The sequence below is a fragment of the Falco rusticolus genome, chromosome 12 (assembly GCF_015220075.1).
Source record: "Falco rusticolus isolate bFalRus1 chromosome 12, bFalRus1.pri, whole genome shotgun sequence".
NCBI lineage: Eukaryota > Metazoa > Chordata > Aves > Falconiformes > Falconidae > Falco > Falco rusticolus.
The window spans coordinates 4,235,389-4,252,746 of record NC_051198.1 but is presented as its reverse complement, the minus strand read 5'-3'; the positions used below and the strand labels follow the sequence as shown (position 1 = coordinate 4,252,746).

At 46.8% G+C, this 17,358-nt stretch overlaps 1 protein-coding gene across 1 annotated transcript in view; it reads right to left on the bottom strand.

Annotated features, from left to right (window-relative positions):
* The window catches only part of REL (REL proto-oncogene, NF-kB subunit), a 32,545-nt gene extending 29,547 nt beyond the window's left edge, over nt 1–2,998 (bottom strand). Inside the window, exon 1 of the mRNA XM_037405047.1 lies at nt 2,830–2,998. Coding sequence (XP_037260944.1) covers nt 2,830–2,836 — 7 coding nt within the window. The 5' untranslated portion in view covers nt 2,837–2,998. The remainder of the gene's footprint in view (nt 1–2,829) is intronic.
* Nucleotides 2,999–17,358: the final 14,360 nt, after the last annotated feature.

Below are 17,358 nucleotides of genomic sequence, written 5' to 3'. Positions count from 1 at the left end.
TCAGCCAGCATCCCGTGCCCATCACACAATCGAGGAGAGCAAAGAACCTCACCCTTCTGTTCCTACGTAACACGGTACACCACAAATACAGACACATATCCACGTACTGAATTAAAAATCTATTTTAGAAGTTATAATGACAAAATTGCAGCAAAGTGCCTACTAATCATCTTACTTTAGAGATGCACATGCTTACATAGCTGCTAACCAGACGCACAGTACACCCACATAGATGACGTATTTGTGAAAACTAGCTAGAACCTCGCTGGTCAAAACTACAACAGAACACTGTCACTGCAAGTCCTTTGACTCTCTCTACTTTAACCAACGATTTCCCTTCATGCTCTACTAAGACTTCCCTAAAAGGGCTTTCTTCTCACCTATGAAGAGCACTTTATTTTAAAGCTCTGGGCTCAGTGATCTTTACGGGGCTGTGGTTGAAACAAATGTCATTGAAGGCAAACCCACCGCTTAACAGCAGGTGTGTTTGTGGGAAAGTAAAGCTCAATGATGCGGTGGCCTCCAGAGATTAAACATTAAGCTTCGTTTTATCTCTGTTCTCTCTCACTCTACTTAAGAATCACGTCGTCATCTCTACCGTGATTATCGGTGTCGTCACGTTTTGTGTGGAGAGGAAACACATTAAAGCATGTGTGCGAGGCAGGGGCAGTGGCAGCGCCCTGCAGCGAAGCAGAGGTCTGTTCGGCATTCCCTCTTTCCATACATCAGCGATGCGCTTGTGAAGCAGCAGGGCTTCACCATTTCACAATCTACTCTCCCACTAACAGAGTCTGCTCGTTCCCACACAGTTGCTAACGACCAGCCCTTTTCAGGACTCGCTGCGTTTGCCAAGCAAATACCAGCAGTATCAAAAAACAAACTCTTTTGCTAATTCCGGGAGAGGGACGCATGGCTAGTCCTGTCACCTACCTGCCCGCAACAACTGGGGAAAAGCATTCCAAACAGAAGAAAAGCAAAAACTAGCTAATCCTTCATCTAAGTGCTTAAGAGTTTAATTTACATTTGTAATTAGTTATAATTACTTATACACATGCTAGCAACAGAAACACTGTGCTACATATTACAACTTGCCTCTTATTCTTTTTGTTATAAAATGGTTTCTTCCTCCCCGTGCCCTGAATACCACAGTAAATAATTTAAAAGAGAATATCGGAGATCCAGCATCCCAATCACACACACAAGGAAAACAGGCAAAAGCAGTAACAGCTCCGAGAGTGCAGCCAACTTATTCAGGAGTTAAAGGTCAGTTTACTCCCATCTGGTTTGAGCAAGATGAAAAAGAAGAAGCCCAAAACCTCAACGCTTCCATCAGACCTCTCCACAGTGAGAAACCTGGGCCAGCGTAAAGCTTAAGAGCGCCTGTGCCGTGAGGAAGCGTGACACGCTGCCACCAAGCCCAGCCAGCCGGACCGAGGGCTCCTACTCTCTGCCTCGTTCCTTCGCCCAGAGGAAGCGGGCTCGGGAGGGACCACGCCATTGTCAGTCTCTTGCACAACCAGAACAGACTCCCCGGCCACGGGCGCCTGTGCAAGCCAAGCAGCTGCGCGTCCTTGGGGCAGATGTGAAAGTGTCCCCCGAAACCCCGTGCCCGGGGTGACTGCAGCCCGGCGCAGGCGGGAGGAGTGTCACCCTTCAGCTTGGCTGTCACTGCAGGTCACTGGTGACCCTACAGCCGCTTCGGAAAGCCAGAGCAGGCAGCGCACACGCTTCTAACCGGCCAGAACACCTCGGGCAAGAGGAGATGATGGTGGAAGATTTGTTATAGCACAGTCCAGCTCAGTCTGAAATAACTGAAAGCATAAACGCGTTTTTATTTGAGAACGCAGTCATCTAGCTAGGAGCCCGAAAACTGCACGGCTCCTACAGAGACTAAAAACCGCTCAGGAACTTCCTCTTTGCTGTCGTGTTACATTGCAGAACAGCAACCAAAAGCGGGGGGGGGGGGTGGGGGGGGTGGAGGAAAAAAAAAAAAAAACACAACCAAAAAAACGCAACTACAGAAGCTTGCTAGTACCAGGAAGTTATGAACTTCCCCTACTGAAAAATTCCTTATCTGGTTCCTGATTACACTAAAAACATATTAAAGACGCCCAGGAGAAAAAAAAAAAGCAACAAAATGCGCCCTATCTCCTGCTGAGGTTTTGCCGTGCTCGAACAAAACGTAACCTTTCAAAGGTGCCGCCGTACAGCGGCGGCTGGTTTCTCCCCAGTTGCGGGCACCCCCCAGCAGCCGTGCCCGCTCCCGCCGCGCCAGCCCCGCACAGCCCCGCCTCAGCTGCGGGGCAGGTTCGGCTCTTTAAACGCTACAGAAGGTCCCCGCGAGCCGCCCCCCGCACGGCTGGCAGCCCCCGGCTCGCCCATCGCTCAGTTTTAGCCCAGAGAAACTTCTCGGTGCCCCGTGGCGGCAGCGCGGCCCCTGGCCCTGCCCGGGGGCGCTGGTGCCGGCCCCCCCCGGCGGCTCCGTCGCGGCCCAAACGCGACAACGACGCAGTTAAGGCCGAAGGGCCCGTTGCGGAGGGCGCCGGGCCCCGCCTGCCCGTGAGGCGGCCGGCAGCGCTGCCACCCCCCGCGCTCCTCCTCACCCCGCGGCTGCGGCGCCCCGGGGCCGGGGAGAGGCGCAGCGCTCCCCGCGCGAGGGCCGGCGCCAGCCCGCCTTCCCCCCGCCGCGGGCAGCGCTTCTGCCGCCACCGGGCTTCCGCACGGGGGGCGGCCGGGGGGCTCGGCTGCCCGCACCGCGCCGATGGGGCGGCGGGGCCGCTCGCCCCGCACCGCGCACACACCCCCCCCCCGCCCCGTCCCGCCACTCACCGGCCATGCTGACAGCTCGGCGCAGCCGCTCTGGCCCACTGCCGCCGCGGGGCTCCCGCCCGGGCCCCGCACAGCTCACTTGCCGGCGGAGGGAGGGACAAACAGCCGGGCCCGACTCCCGCCCCGGCTGCTGCGCCGCCGCGCCCCGCACGCCGCCCTTTTCAGGGGGAAAGTCCCGGCGGGCGGAGGAGCGCCCTATCCGCCCCCCGCCCCCGCCCGCCCCGCCCGCGGGGCCGAGCCCCCACGACGGGCCGCCCCCGGGCAGCGCCGAGCCCCCGGGCAGCGCGGCGGGGCCGAGTGCCCCCGCAGGGCCGAGCTCCCGTCAGCGGGGCCGAGATGCCCCCCAGCGCCCAGCGGGGCCGAGCCCCCAGGCCGGGGAGGCGGAGTGGAGCCGGGCAGGCCCCGTCCCGCCGCGGGGAAGGGCCGCCCGCCGGCCCCCTCCCTTCCCTCGGCGGTGGGCCACCGCGGGGGCGCTCCGAGCCGCTTCCTGCGAGCAGCTGGGCCAGCCCGTAGCCCTCACCCTCCCCTGCAGCAGCTAGGAGCCCCCCGCACCCCTCACCCCCAACACCCCGCTTCCCCTCTCCCCAAACCTCTCCGCACCGAGCTCCCTCGTTATCCATGTTTTTCCCCGCTGCACACACAGCCAGCGATAACAGAACCACGCGTACTAGGAATTAAACTGATACTGAAGGGAAGGAAAAATTAATCCGCAGCACGCTGATTAAGTCGCAACGGTCAACTGAAAATCTACCCAACCTTCAGAGCGCTACTGCAGATCCAAATCCGAAACATCCCAGCCCGGCCCTGACCCAGCTTGGGCAGGCGAAGGGTCTGGACACATGGGAACAGCCCCCAGACCCACGGCTGGACAGGGTGGAGGGGTCAGCAGCAAACGGGCATGTCCAAGGGGATTCAAAACACTGTAAAAAGGGGAACACCAAGCCCACACCTAGTTGTGGTACAAGGCTGCATTTAATCAGCAAGATTTACTTTTTTCCCCCTTAAATCTTTACTTCAGGTATGCAATACACTGTCACGTGAAAATGCAGTTAAATGAATTAGTATTGAAAAGGAAACATTACTAAAATAACAAGAAAAGCCCCCAAAGGCACTCAAGCAAAGTGCATAACTGGTAGTTTTTCTGCTTTTCTTTTCCTCATTATCCTTTCTGAAAGCAAAGCTTAACAGGATGTATAGAAATGAACCGCAGCACTAAATGCTGTTCCATAACCTGCAGATCCATACGCTAACCCAGGTAGTTAAGCAGAAAAGGCTGCCCAGTGCTTGTTGCTCCTCCTGCCCTGGTAGTCCCTCTCAACTTGACAGGACTTTCCTTTAGAACCTTAATTTTGCCTAACTATCATATTTCCTATAAACAGAAATTATCTTTCTCCATCCTGCAAGCAACGCTTTCCTTATTACAATCCACAGTTCACCATATGGTAGGATGGTTGCACCCCTGTCAAATTTATAACTGGAATCAGAATAGAAGAATCCTAGGGAGCACAGAGGATAATCAATGTGACATTAGCTCCAGAAGATTAGAGGGAAGAACAGATACATTAATATATGTAGATATTATGCTGAAACAATAATATGGTTGTAGGTTAGTTTCTTGCCAGAAGAATGCCATTTCTCATTTTCTTTCAAAAAAACCCCAAAACAAAACAAAACAAAACAAAACCAAAACCCAAGAAAGTCACAAACCAGCAGCCCTAAAAAAAAAGTTACAAACACAGCCCTAAAACTATGAAAAATTAGGACTAGATCTTTGTGTCTTCAGGGATTTCTTGGATTCCCTATGCCTGGTGATGTAAAATAAAGCAGGAAAGTTGTTCTGATACTCTAAATCAGACTTAGACTTGACCTACACATCCACACTGCATCCTACAAGCATGCACTGACAGCGATGGCAAACAAAACGTTCTTCAGGGTGGTAGCTAGAGGTTGAGGTGAGGGTAGGTGCTTTTCTTTTGCGTTTTCAGCACTGGGGTTAAAAGATGCCAACGTGATGGCACGTGAACACAGCAGCAGAGCAGCAAATAGGAAAACACACAGCCCAGATTTCTGTCTGCTGTGTGCCCGCATCCAAGCGCATTTAGCTAATTAACATATAATATTTAGAAGCTACTTCATTTTTTTTAATTGATCACCTGGCTGTGGCACAACTGCTTTGGACGACCTTCATTCACAGGGTTGAACAGCTGGGGAAATGCTCCCAAGTTGAGGGCATCCCTGCAGGTCACGGGAGTGCTCTGGACAGGATTTTAAAAGGGAAAGGGCTGCTGCTCCGCTTGGCTAGCTGAAGCTGGAAAAGCCCTGCGAGGCTGTTACCCCTGAGCTGGAGTGCAGATGCGAGGTTTGGATGTAAAGCGAGCTGTCAGTGCCGGCCTCTGAAGCGACTTAAACACTTCGCTATCTGAGATTGTGCAAACCAGCCTGAAGATAAGAAAGGAAAACTATGGCATTTCAGGAAGAATGAATTTAGGTGCTTCCCTAAGTATAGTTTATATCCCTGGATCCCATCCCCTTCTCCAGCCCACGGCGCTACTGGATGGACGCAGACCAAAGCACCTGGGAAGCTCGGTGGCTCAAAACAGGAGTACCTACTCATTTCTTCAGAGGGAAAATGTTATGGTAGGGTATACAGCCTAAACCGGTGTGAAACGAAGGGCAGTATGCCAGGCAATACGAATACCATGTTATGACTAAAACATCAATAAACATTCCCTATTTTTCTCCAGCTCTTTTGAACTCTAAGTCTTGGGGCTTGCAGGAACAGGCTGCTCAAAGAGACTCCTTAAGACTGCATGTTTGAAATTGAGGCGGTATCTCACCCCCCCCAGCATCTATGGCACAAACTGCTGCTTCGTACCCCTGCCCTTTCCCCACAATGAAAGCAACCTATAATAAAATTAGAGGAAAAACAACTGTACGAAGTGTTTCACTGTGTAAAATCTATATGATCCCATCATCTGAAGACATAGAGACTAGATCTGGCTGGGGAAGTCCTTGAATTAAGTTATCGGAGGAAGGGCAGTGGGAGTGGGAACATTTTCTTGATGGTTTTTCCTCTCTCCAGCAGTAGCCGTAAGCTGATGCCCAGGGAAAAGCACAATAGTGGGACAAAATGATCTTTTATGCTAAGCCCAGCATGGCTGAAACATTCACGTTCCTAAACTAACAGAAAGTTGTACAGAAACAGAGCCTTCCCAAGTAAAAGGCAAAACCCTGAGCAAATTAATGAGGCCTTACTGAAAAGCATGCAAGCATACAGATAGATCCCTCTGTTCCTGTGACTATCCTGTACACCAGTTTGTTCTGCTGCCACCTGATTCTATGGCACAGGGATTACCCCAGGAGAGCGATGTGAACTAGAGAATCACAGTGAGGCAATGGTAATGACAGAAACCTTGTCAGCAGCTGACATGAAGAGCAAGAAGGTGTCATAACTTTGGGCATGTGCAGATCTTTGCAAAAAGCAGGACGGAATTCCCCTCCTGTAGCATTGCATAACAAAAGCCAGGTGCATCACTATTATTTTTGTCAGCTGACTTTGGCTATAGCCAGAGGCAAGATACCAGAATTCTTGGACCAGTTTGATCCAGTGCTTCACTTCCTGTCTTCCAGTTAAAGCAAACTGTTTTAAGATCCCATTTTCCTCCACTTATCAAGTCCGAAGACAAGTCCTCCCTCCTGCTTTTCACTGGCTGCTGCACTAGCACAGTTAACACCTACAGCTGCTGTACGGAATTACGCTTCCTGCTCCGGCAGGGAATGCCATGGGGCAAGCAGGAGGAGAAAAGGGTAGAGTGGGAGGGAAAAAAAGAAAGCCAACCCCAAATCACCACCAACACTTCCTACAGCAGAGGGCTGAGTGGATATTTGTCAAGCCTGGGATGATGGCTCTTTGGTGATGCTTAGCAGGGGCATTGCCCACGGAAGCCTGCTGTGATACAGGAGCAGCCAGGCAGACCCTGAAGCCTTTGTTTCCTGTTCCCAGCTATCTGGCTTCCATCGGAGATAAGTCGCTTGTCACCTGGCTGGCTAAGCAGCCAAGCAGGCGCTGAGGTGCTTCTAGAATATGGCTCTCCTAATAAGCTGCATCATACTAGGAATAAAAATAATGATAATAAAATCATTCATTTCTCTCCTTATGGAATGAAGTTAAGTCCTATTTTCTTGCCCACTATATCTCCAGCCTCACATACTCCCGATTAGCAATTTCCAATCTTCGATACCTTAAGAAACCTTTTGCTGTTTGAAGTATGTTTTTTTATCTCAAAGGCCTCTTACTTAAACACGCTCAGGCCTTTTGATGGCTAAAGCTTTTGTAATTATTGGTCCTGAGGAACGTTCCAATGCAGGAACCATTCCCAGAAAAGTCATGGCTTCCAGATTAACGATAAACTCAAAGGTTGTTCAAGCCGTTCTGCTGGAAGCCTTCCTGTGTCACGCTTGGAGTTTGTTTGACATAGAACAGGGCTGCTGTGCCTCCTCTCAAAACAGGGTGGAGAGAAAGGAAGTGCTAACAGAGAAAGGTTGGTCTGGTGGATAAGGCACAAGGCTATGATTCAGGAGGCTGGAATTTGGCTCTTGGCAAGTCAGCCTTTCTACTCTTAGGCAAGTCATTTAATTCTCTGAGCCTCAATTTCCCCGGCAGAAATCAGAGGAGAGATTTCCTTGCTCCCACACTTCAACTTTATTCACTCATGATGCAATTTCTTCAGCGGATGAATTGCTCCTCATACGAAAGTGGCGAGCACAATGAAATGACAGTTCCAGGAGCGCTTTAGGCTGCGGTGGTGTCAGAAAAAGGCAGTCTCCCCTCCTTCTCTCCTTACCTGTATGCAACTCATGTGTTCCAATGCTGCTGCAAGCACTGCTTTGGCCACATGGGAGCTTGCTTAAAAGTAACCTGGAGGAAACAAAAAGATTGTTTTTCTGCTGGTTCAGTTTTTCCTGAGCCAGTTCAGGTACAATCACAGAAATGACTGTGCCAGCAGCAAGGAATGTGGTGGCACCAAGGCCAGAACAAGTTTCTGGCAGACAGCTTTGGGCAGAGGTGCCTGGTTCCTGCCAGAGTGCTAGCTTTGTGGCACTGCAGCATAACACTGTATTTTCAGCTCAAGAAACTGATAAATCTCTCTGAACTTTCTAATTCACAGTCTTGCCTTCCCAGAGTTAGTTTTCAGAGCAGAAGTTCTCAGGCACCTTCTCCTGCAGCCCTCAAGTGTTTCCTTTTCCTCTCTCCTTATCCAGTGCTATGAACACATACCACAGTTTGGGAGTTGCTGCATTATTTTAACAGAGAAAAGTCTTTCATGTTTGTTGGCAGGCAAAGAAAAAAAAAATGAGGAGTGTTTTCTTTTTCCACTGCGCTATATAAAAGCCTCATATTACAGCGCAGCTGATCTAGTGACCTCTGAAATGGGACAAACTGCACAGTACTTCCTTATGCCACAATCAAGATTTATCTGATCCGGTAGTGCTGTAGTGAAAGGACATAGGGAAGGGATGAGCTCAGGTTCGGCATAAGGACCCAAATCAACAGAAAACAACCTTCTTCTGCCCAGAATGATTTTTTCAAATAGATTAGCTCTACAAGCCAGATCACTATTGCTGGTACAAAGGGAAGCAGTAGAATTGCTTTAACAGCAGCCACACACCAAAATAAATCGTAGAGAGGCAGAAGGAAGGATGGGAATAGTTCCTTTGGCAACAGCAAGCTATTAGAGTACCTTAGTTGTAACATGAAAACTACCTACTGAAAAAAAAATGGGCAATGTACGCTCATATTAATTCCCCTGATGCCCCAAACCCCAGCACATACCAGCCAGCCATTATGCACCGAATCCACCTACAGAGGATAGCAATCACTCATCCAGGGTTTTATTACAAGCCTTCTTCCCTTTTTCCTCAGGGCTTGTAACGAGTTTAGGCTACCTAACATCACCTTGAGCTTCAAGAGTCTCGGAAAGCCATATCAGCAGCCCATCGTAAAGAGATAATAAGGCATTTTGTTTCTGTAAGGCCCCACCAGATGCATCTCCTTTTAATTTGGAGCCTTACACCTTAATTTTTAATCTCTAGCCCAATGACTCGTGTAGTTCTGACTTGTACAGTTAAAAGATTATACTCAGAAATCACAGAAAGTGACAGTACTCTTCAGGCTGAACATAAATACATAACATCTTTTGGGACCAGTGTATGCATAAAATCCTCCTACGTATGCAAAGCGTATCAGCAAGTTGTAAACTGGCCGGCTGCTCTCTTATCTGTACCCGCATTAGCCCTGCACTGCCTGGGGCTGTGTGTCCTAGTGCCACCTCACCATGCGAGGCCTTACCGTCAAGAGTGTGAGTAAGCCACCACCACACTGCTGCTTCATCCCATGCAGGCAGCTAGCCTCCACCATGCCTGTTTGCACTTTGTGTGTGAGTGAACATCCAATTTACTGGCATGCCACAACAAAAATAATTTAGATTTACTAAAAAGGCCAACATTCGTGTAAGGCTACACATATTAGTCCAAGCTTTCTTAATTACAAGGTTGAAAACCCCCTTGCTTTCTCACACAGAACAGTGATGGGTTTTGCTATTTCATAGCCTTGTTCATTTGGCAGTCGCTGCGCGACTTGTCAATTTTGCTTTCAGGACATTTGGGGAAAGCTTGACATCCCTCTCATAATCAATGTAGCAGTTAACCTCTCATGTAACAATATGTTTGATACATGTTCATCTGCACACAATTCCGCTTATGAACCTTAATATTGCAGAAAACAGATAAAATTCAAACATCCTCCTGGCTTCCAGTCTGAAATATTGTGCCTTAGGTATAGCAGATGTGCCAGCCACCATGAGCCTCAACATTTTCAGATGCCTGGAAAAAGTACTGTTCTCTATGTGAGTAAAGGACGTACATATCAATCTTCTGACTCTTATTTTTGATTAAGAGGAGCAATAAGCCAGGCAGAATAATAATTCTTCAAGACATCTGTTGCACACCACACGGTGAGAGAAAGGAACTGAACGGATTATTTGCCCTGTGCTAGACACACACAGCCAGTTGACTGGAAACACAGCAGACACGGAGGGAGAATTGCCACCACAAGCTGCTTCTGGCAAGTAAATGCAAGTAAAACCAGAGGAAGGAGAAGACCTAACCCAAGAGAGAGATGACAGAAACGAGCCGGTGGCAAGGAGAATTAATTAGAACAAGACCTGGAGTCAGCTAGAAGGGCAATGTCATATGTAAAGTTGAATATAAAGAAAACTGCTTAACGGAAAGGTGCCTTAACATGCGGAGGTAGAAAAGACAAATTACACGTAGTAAAGCCCCTGCTGTCCTAGCTCCACTTCTGATTAGTCTCCATATGGGACCCTGGGCTGCAAGCCAAGTCAGCAGGGCTGAAAATCAACCCGTGGAACCGTCTCATTCACAATGGCTGAGGCAGGTAGCCACTAGCTAAAATTTTCACTCGAACCAGCCCCATCGATGAGCAGATAAGCATTGCAGGCTCCAGTATCAGAAGAGTCAGGACCAAGAGGCGTCGGGCAGTTAGAATGAAGCACCTCATTGCTGCTGAACTGCCCATACCCGGCTGTCGCAACAGCTTGTCAAGGGCCTTGATGCCACTCCCCTGGCCATCATGAGTAATGCACTTGGGTTTGCGGTGTCTTAATAAAAATGCCCTCTCGTGGTCACTACCATGATTTCCTGAAAGGCCACGCAAACTATTACCTTCCCAGTAAATGCCACTATGCCTGCATCCAACTCCTCCTCGTACTGGCGTGCTTCCTCCGGTGCAAGAGTGCAGAGAGCGCCGTGCACAAAGCAGAGGGCGTTAGTCTCTGCGGGGAGTTGAGCTCTCATCTCCAAGAGCAGTAGCCAAAGATCACTCACTGCGCCTTCTCAAAGAGCTTCCACTGAAAGGAAACCTGCATAAATAATCTGCATAACAGAAAATAAAGTCAGGCCAAAGTTCCCACTTGCATTTGCAAAGTATTTCTGTGAATCTGCATAACCATTTGCTTGAAAAAATCCCAATCAGACAAAAAAGCCAGAACTATAGTTCCACTTACAGAACTTTGCTACTTTTTCAAAAAGTTTTTTCAAAACTTTTTCAAAAAAGTTAACACAGCTGTTTTAGTTTTTGTTACTGCTTTCTCTTACCCTGTTTACAAAACCATTACAGCAAAAAACAGCAAGTAAACCAATTCAGAGTTAATACCACTTCAAAGCTTTTGAGATCCTAGAGACCCATAGCTCAGTAAGCGAGCCACCAAATCCGTGCCGCGCAGCCCGGTGAGAAGGGAATTCTGTGGCTGGCTGGTTCCAGCAGCCCCAGCACGCTAACGGCAGGCAGACCTGCCTGAAGTACAGCTAGCTGCTACGCTTAATTATGATTCATTACGGCCCACCCCCACCTAGACTGCTGCAATTCAGAAAGTGGTACTGACACACGATTCACTTCTGGAGACTTTTGCTGCTGCAAGTCTTTCAAACCGACCCGGCCCGCCCAGGGGGGCCGTAGGTCCCAGCGGAAGGTCCTGCCGCAAGGAAGGCTGGAATTCCAGCTTCCTTTACAGGTAGCGTTTGTCAGCAAGCCGATCGCTGTCTTGTAAATTGCTGGCGCTACCGTTCCCCCACCTTCAGCTGGCCTCTCGCTCTGCTTTGAGGCTGCTAGGGCTTTGGGGCAGTTCGGGGCATTTACTGTCCTGCCCGCAGCACAACGGGCTGGTCGGCGGCTGCAGGTCCCTGGCTGCACGGCACCCCTGCGGTCCCTCTGAGCTCTTACATGCTTGGGCAACTATGATAGTATCTACATACTGTTACACAGCCTCTCTGCTTCACAACAGGTATATATGGTGCTTACTCCGTCACGCACGTAGCCACCAGCTCCACAGGCCAGGAACTGTTGGCTGGTGTCACAGCGAGCCACCCAGCGGTACAGCCATCTCTTCTTGGGGTCCCGCAGCTCCGTACGCTGCAGCTGCCAATTCTCTTCCTCCAACAGTGGGCAATGTCAATGCTCTCAGGGTGCAAAAAGCCCATTAAGATGTAAACCTGAAATAATTACAGTGTTTCTTCAAAAGTCCCCATCATTTAGTGCCTGGGTTTTTTAAAACTAGAATTTATATCCCTTTTACATACCCTAGTTACACATGGTATTGTTCCTGCTTCCTGAATATGCGTCTTGAAGCTTCAGTGTCAACATAAATACTGGTACAGCTATGCAATTACAGCATTCTTCCTTCTGCAAATATTCCCAGGACCTATGTCACAAAAACCACTGCGGCAGGTGACCCAGTTACTACAGATTTGGTCAGTTCAGGACTTCACACTTGCAACACAGTTAAAACCTTACTTGCAAAACAACACTGCTGTAGCTGGTCAAGTGGAAACCATGTGACTTGACATGTTCTTAATTGTAATGTAGACAGAACTTTTCATTTACATAGCCTAGGTCTAACATATACTTCTGTTCTGATGCCAGAGGACACCAGAAATGTAGGAAGTGAAAAAAAAAACCAAACCAAAAAAAACCAAAACAAGACAGAAAGGCCGCTTGGATAATTTACTCAGACAATTACTGTCTCATCATTACTATCCCTGCTTGGAAGAATGTTTACTAGTGCCCTAGAAGACGAATGGAAAAATAAAATTAAATATACAGCTGAATGGAACCACAGAATAAATTATATTTAGCATAGCAATTATAGTTTCTCCCAGACTATATGTATTACGAACAACCTATATTTGTGCGGTCAGCAACCCTGCCTCATAAACATCCCTGTAATTAATTTGAAATAATAAAAACCAGGGGTAAATACATGTAGTGTTATTTTTGCTCCCTTTAACAGAGCGTTTGGCTCCGTAGCCATATACAGAGAGTTGATTCACCACAACTGATGAAGCAGAAGTCTCCAGCCAGGAAAGAAGAGGAGGACTCAAGTGTGCCAGGGATGAAGGTGGTGGCAAGAACCTCCTACAGTGATAAAAACCAAATTGGTTATGGTTTATGAAAACAATAAACAGCAAAGTAGCTACTGTTTAACAGGCTAAAGTTGGGGGGGTGGGGGTGTTCCCCTCCCCTTAATAGCGACCACAGCCACCCTATTCTCAGGCAATCCTGTCCAGTTCTCCTTTCTTTTGCAATATCATCCCGTTCCTAAGCCTCTAACCCAAAATCCATTTAACTTTTGCAAAAGACACTGGCTGTCTTCCAACCCAGAGCCTTCTAACACAGTGTGCATAGCAGCGCTTTACGAACAGCAGCCTGGTACCCCCATAAATTCCTGCTCTGGCTCAGAAAGATGGAGGGGAGCACCAGAACACTCTGCGGCTCCCTTTACAAGGGCATCTTCATCTCTGCTCTAACACACTCAAGCAACAGAGACTGATCAGCAGCTTTATTCCGGAAATCTAGGAGGATTCTCACCCCTAAAACTGGACAGAAGGGGGATGTCAACCTTCCTCAGCCCAGTGGTTCTTCCACCTTTGTTTGAGGGGCTTTAAGCAACTCGTTAAGCGATAGCATGTTCTCAGCCCTGGAGGCATGCTCACTGTCCTTGTTCATCACACTGAGCAAGTGCAGATTACAGGAACAAGTTTATTAAATGTGGGGCTGTGCAATCACACGCTCATAGCAATACAGGAAAGAGTCAAGAACCCCATCACACACCTCTCTTACAGGCACAGCTTCCACTTGGGTTGACTGGAATCATGTCTGAGTGATAAAAATAGGCAGCTCTGCAAACGTGACATTCATTTAAGTATCGTAAGGGAGATGGCTACCAGCAACTTGCTGTAAACTCTTATCATTCATTCAGAAAGCTGTAACAATGCACCAGTTGACATACATAACATTCATAATTCAACCGCCTCGACTCAGTAGCTACAACCCTTTCTAAATAAAAGGATTTGGCCTCTACTGAAGCCAAGAGTAATTTTTAACAGCTAATCTAAAGATGGATTATTTGGGGCATGATAATAAAAGAAGTCTGGTATCATGGCTGTGAGTTGGAGGCAAACCCATGGCAACACCAAGATGCTACACTGCTCAGTGTTGCAGTACTTATATCTCAGGGATTCGTGTTTCATCAGGTGATGGAGCCTCTCCCACCCATGTAGTTCAACATTATTTTGTGATGCCTAAGGCCTCTGTGGCTTCAACGCACAACCTTAAGCATGGAGCCTCCTATGCTGAAATGATACCATGGGATATCCAGTTTTTCATAACAGTTGACAAGATACTTCTGCAAAGATTTACTCAATCACTTCAGAGCTACGTTCATCTTACACATAGAAATTCTGGTTAGATGCCACAGCAACAGTTCAGCAGCAGCAAAGGACATCTCTAGCAGAGTGTCTAATCAGGCATCTCTATGAAGACTATATAAAAAGCCACCTACAATTTGGACAGTTAAATTTCTAGTATTTTTGCCTTTTTTTTCTTTTTTTTTTTTTTAAAGGATGTACACTTTACATCCACTCATTTTCTGTAGAGACTAGTAGTAACTCCTTAGAATATTTCACCTTCCATTTTTTTTTTTTTTTTTTTTACAATTCTACTGTCAGGAATTACTAGGATCCCCTCTTGCCAACCTCACCCACCCCCACAACTGTAAGATATAAGAACTTACCCCTCAGCACTTAGTAGGGCAAACTTGTCCTATGGCACTGCATTTTTTTGCTAAAATTCTTAGCAAGGCTTTTTTGTAGAGAACCAAAAATAAGCAAGAAAAAAAATCAATTATTATTCTTTTCTTCTTAAGAAAGTAACCAAGGTCTGAAAGGAAAAGTTGTTTAATTTGCAAACTTATAAAAAAGCAACAAGAAAGAACAGTGGGCTGTCACATATGTGGTGGCTCGAGAATCAGCTGTCGGTTTCAGTTCTAGCCTCTGGAGATACAACAGTCCTTAGCTGGACGCAGAAACTCTTCTGTACCGGGAATCCCCATGGCAAGCATGGAGAGCACGACTCTGAAGAAAAAGGGTCAAACACCACAAATCTCACACGTTCAGGGAATTTGGCATCAGTTTCTGGTATCAGCCACAAAATTTCTGTCTGACCCTTTATAAATTGTTAATCTTGATGTCTTAGATTCCTTATCTGTTAAAGCAGATATTTAGAAAAAAACCTTCTCAGAGACCTTGTGAAGAATTAAGTAGTGTTGAAAAAGAATGTGACATGGTGTCAGGGGAAGCCTTGGCACAACAGTGCCAAAACTGAAGGCAAATCAGAAAGTTTTGGCGGGCACCATTATTTCAGATAGGAAATCTTAAACATTTCTGTTTGTGGCACCCATTACTTAACAAATACAAGGGCACCCCATGTTTCTCAACAAAAGCTCTCCTTAACAAGTCATTGAAAAGCAAAGCAATCTAAGCTGAAGGAATAGTGACCGAGAAAACCCCAGGTTCACTTACAAGCAGGAGCTGATGAGATAATGCAGTCTGCCTTAGGACTCACTAAGAACCTGTGGTTAGTTTCTGTACTGAAGCCTTAAACTTTTCTAAGTAGTTGCTTTGCTTTTATTTGACGTGTTTAGACCTTCACACAAGGACACACAGAAGTGCAGCAGGGTTTCCCCACTGACATCACAGCCACCGAAATCACGGATGACCTTTAAGGCTGAACACACACCAGATTTGGGTCTGAACATACAAACCTCTATCTGAGCTCCACGGTTGGGCTTCTGGCCAATCCATCTCAGCTTACTTGTTACTGAAAGGTGAACTGAAAACAGCTTTAAATAACTGTGGAGAAAAAGTGAGATATTACCTTTACTGAATTTTCCCCACTTGAGGTCACAACACATAAGAATGAGAGAGAATATTAACACACTTTTGATTACTTGTGTCTGTAAGAGAAATATAATTCAGTAAACAGATTTAGAATTTTACAGGCATGTGCCAAATATTTACCCTGAATTACAGAAAAGTAAACATCTCTGTACTTCTGCAATTTACCATTTGGTGTAACCCAGTGATTTAGTGGGTGAACAGAGGAACAGAAACAGGGGATTCCCTTGCCTTCTCATCATTAGGACTTCGCTGTTTGCAACATAGTCCTTTTCCTCAAAATGCAACTCCCAGAGGCATATTTGTGTCCTGTTTGTTTTTCTTAATTAAATTACTGCAAACCATCACTGTACAGAAAATATTGCATCCATGATCTTCCTATTGTTCATGGTTTCACAAATTGGGTTGTTGGGGTTTTTTGTTTGGTTTTTTTTTTAAGGCATGGAACGAAACCTACACTGGGTTGCTTTACAGACTCTACCAACAGCTGTTGTCCTACATAGCAGAAAAGCTGCAGTATTGGTAAAGACCCGCAAAAGATGGTAGACACTCAAAATGAGTGGGAACAATTAACATATAAATAACACATAATAAATAAATTAACATATGCTACACCACCTAGACAAAACCAGACATGAAGGTAATGCCCAGCCACAAGTCTTGCAAGAAATACTTACAGACTTCTGGTTTCTTACGTACGTTTGAGGAGCAGGACCAGCTTTTGGTTTCCCGACAGCCTTAGTGTCTGTCTCATTTGGGAGAGCAGAAAGTGTGTAACCTAGAATAGCTATTGCTTCCTTAGCTTAATCATTAGAAATCCCTGTTGTGTTGCTCACAATGACAGGTTTATGTCCTTCTGCTCAAGCGGTAGAAGAGCTGTACATACCAAAACGTAAGTTCGGTATCAAAAAAGTAAGAGACAAAAAACTACCCAACAAACATCGCAACAAACACACTAAAGCCGTGCTGAAGGCATACAGCCAAGCACTCACACATCGAGTGATTCACAAAACCTCAGCTGTTTTTCTGTGTACACACACACACGGATATAGTGTTTATGATAACTTTCTGTTCTTGCCAAGTGACCACACAGGCAAAACAAAGCAGAATTAAAACTGCAGGTGACGAAAATTCTAGCGTTTTCTAGCTTTAGTTAATGCTGTAGCAAGTAGGTAGCGTGTGTTATTTTTGTCATATTACCATCAACGCACTTTGTTGGTTATGGCTCGTCGACACTTCCTATTTTAAGTGCACATTTTCAGTTACTCCAAGTTTGCCAAAAACTTTTCTTCAGCGTATGATTACACATACTGCACCTTCAGCTGATTTTTAGGAAAAGCAGAACAGAAATGACTCAGTCATTTCTAAGAATGATCACGGGGAACATATACTGCTTTAATTATATTTAAACAATTCGTAAAACTTTGATTAAGAAACTCTTAACTTCTTCACATTTCAGAAACAGGGACATGAAATGTAGCGCAGAGGCTGTGCTGGTGTCACTACCGGACTTCTTGCTCTTCCTTTGAAAAACACACAGACATATCTGGGCATGTATTGAACCTTTGCAAACATTGGAGTTACACACGCTTGCTAGACCTGATTAAGTAGCCAAAATTTTCAGCTTTCTCTCCATGGCACATCCTGGGGAGAGCAAGCTGGACGGTCCGCTGGTTGCCAGGTGACCACACACTAGAACTGAAATGGGGTAGGTTATTT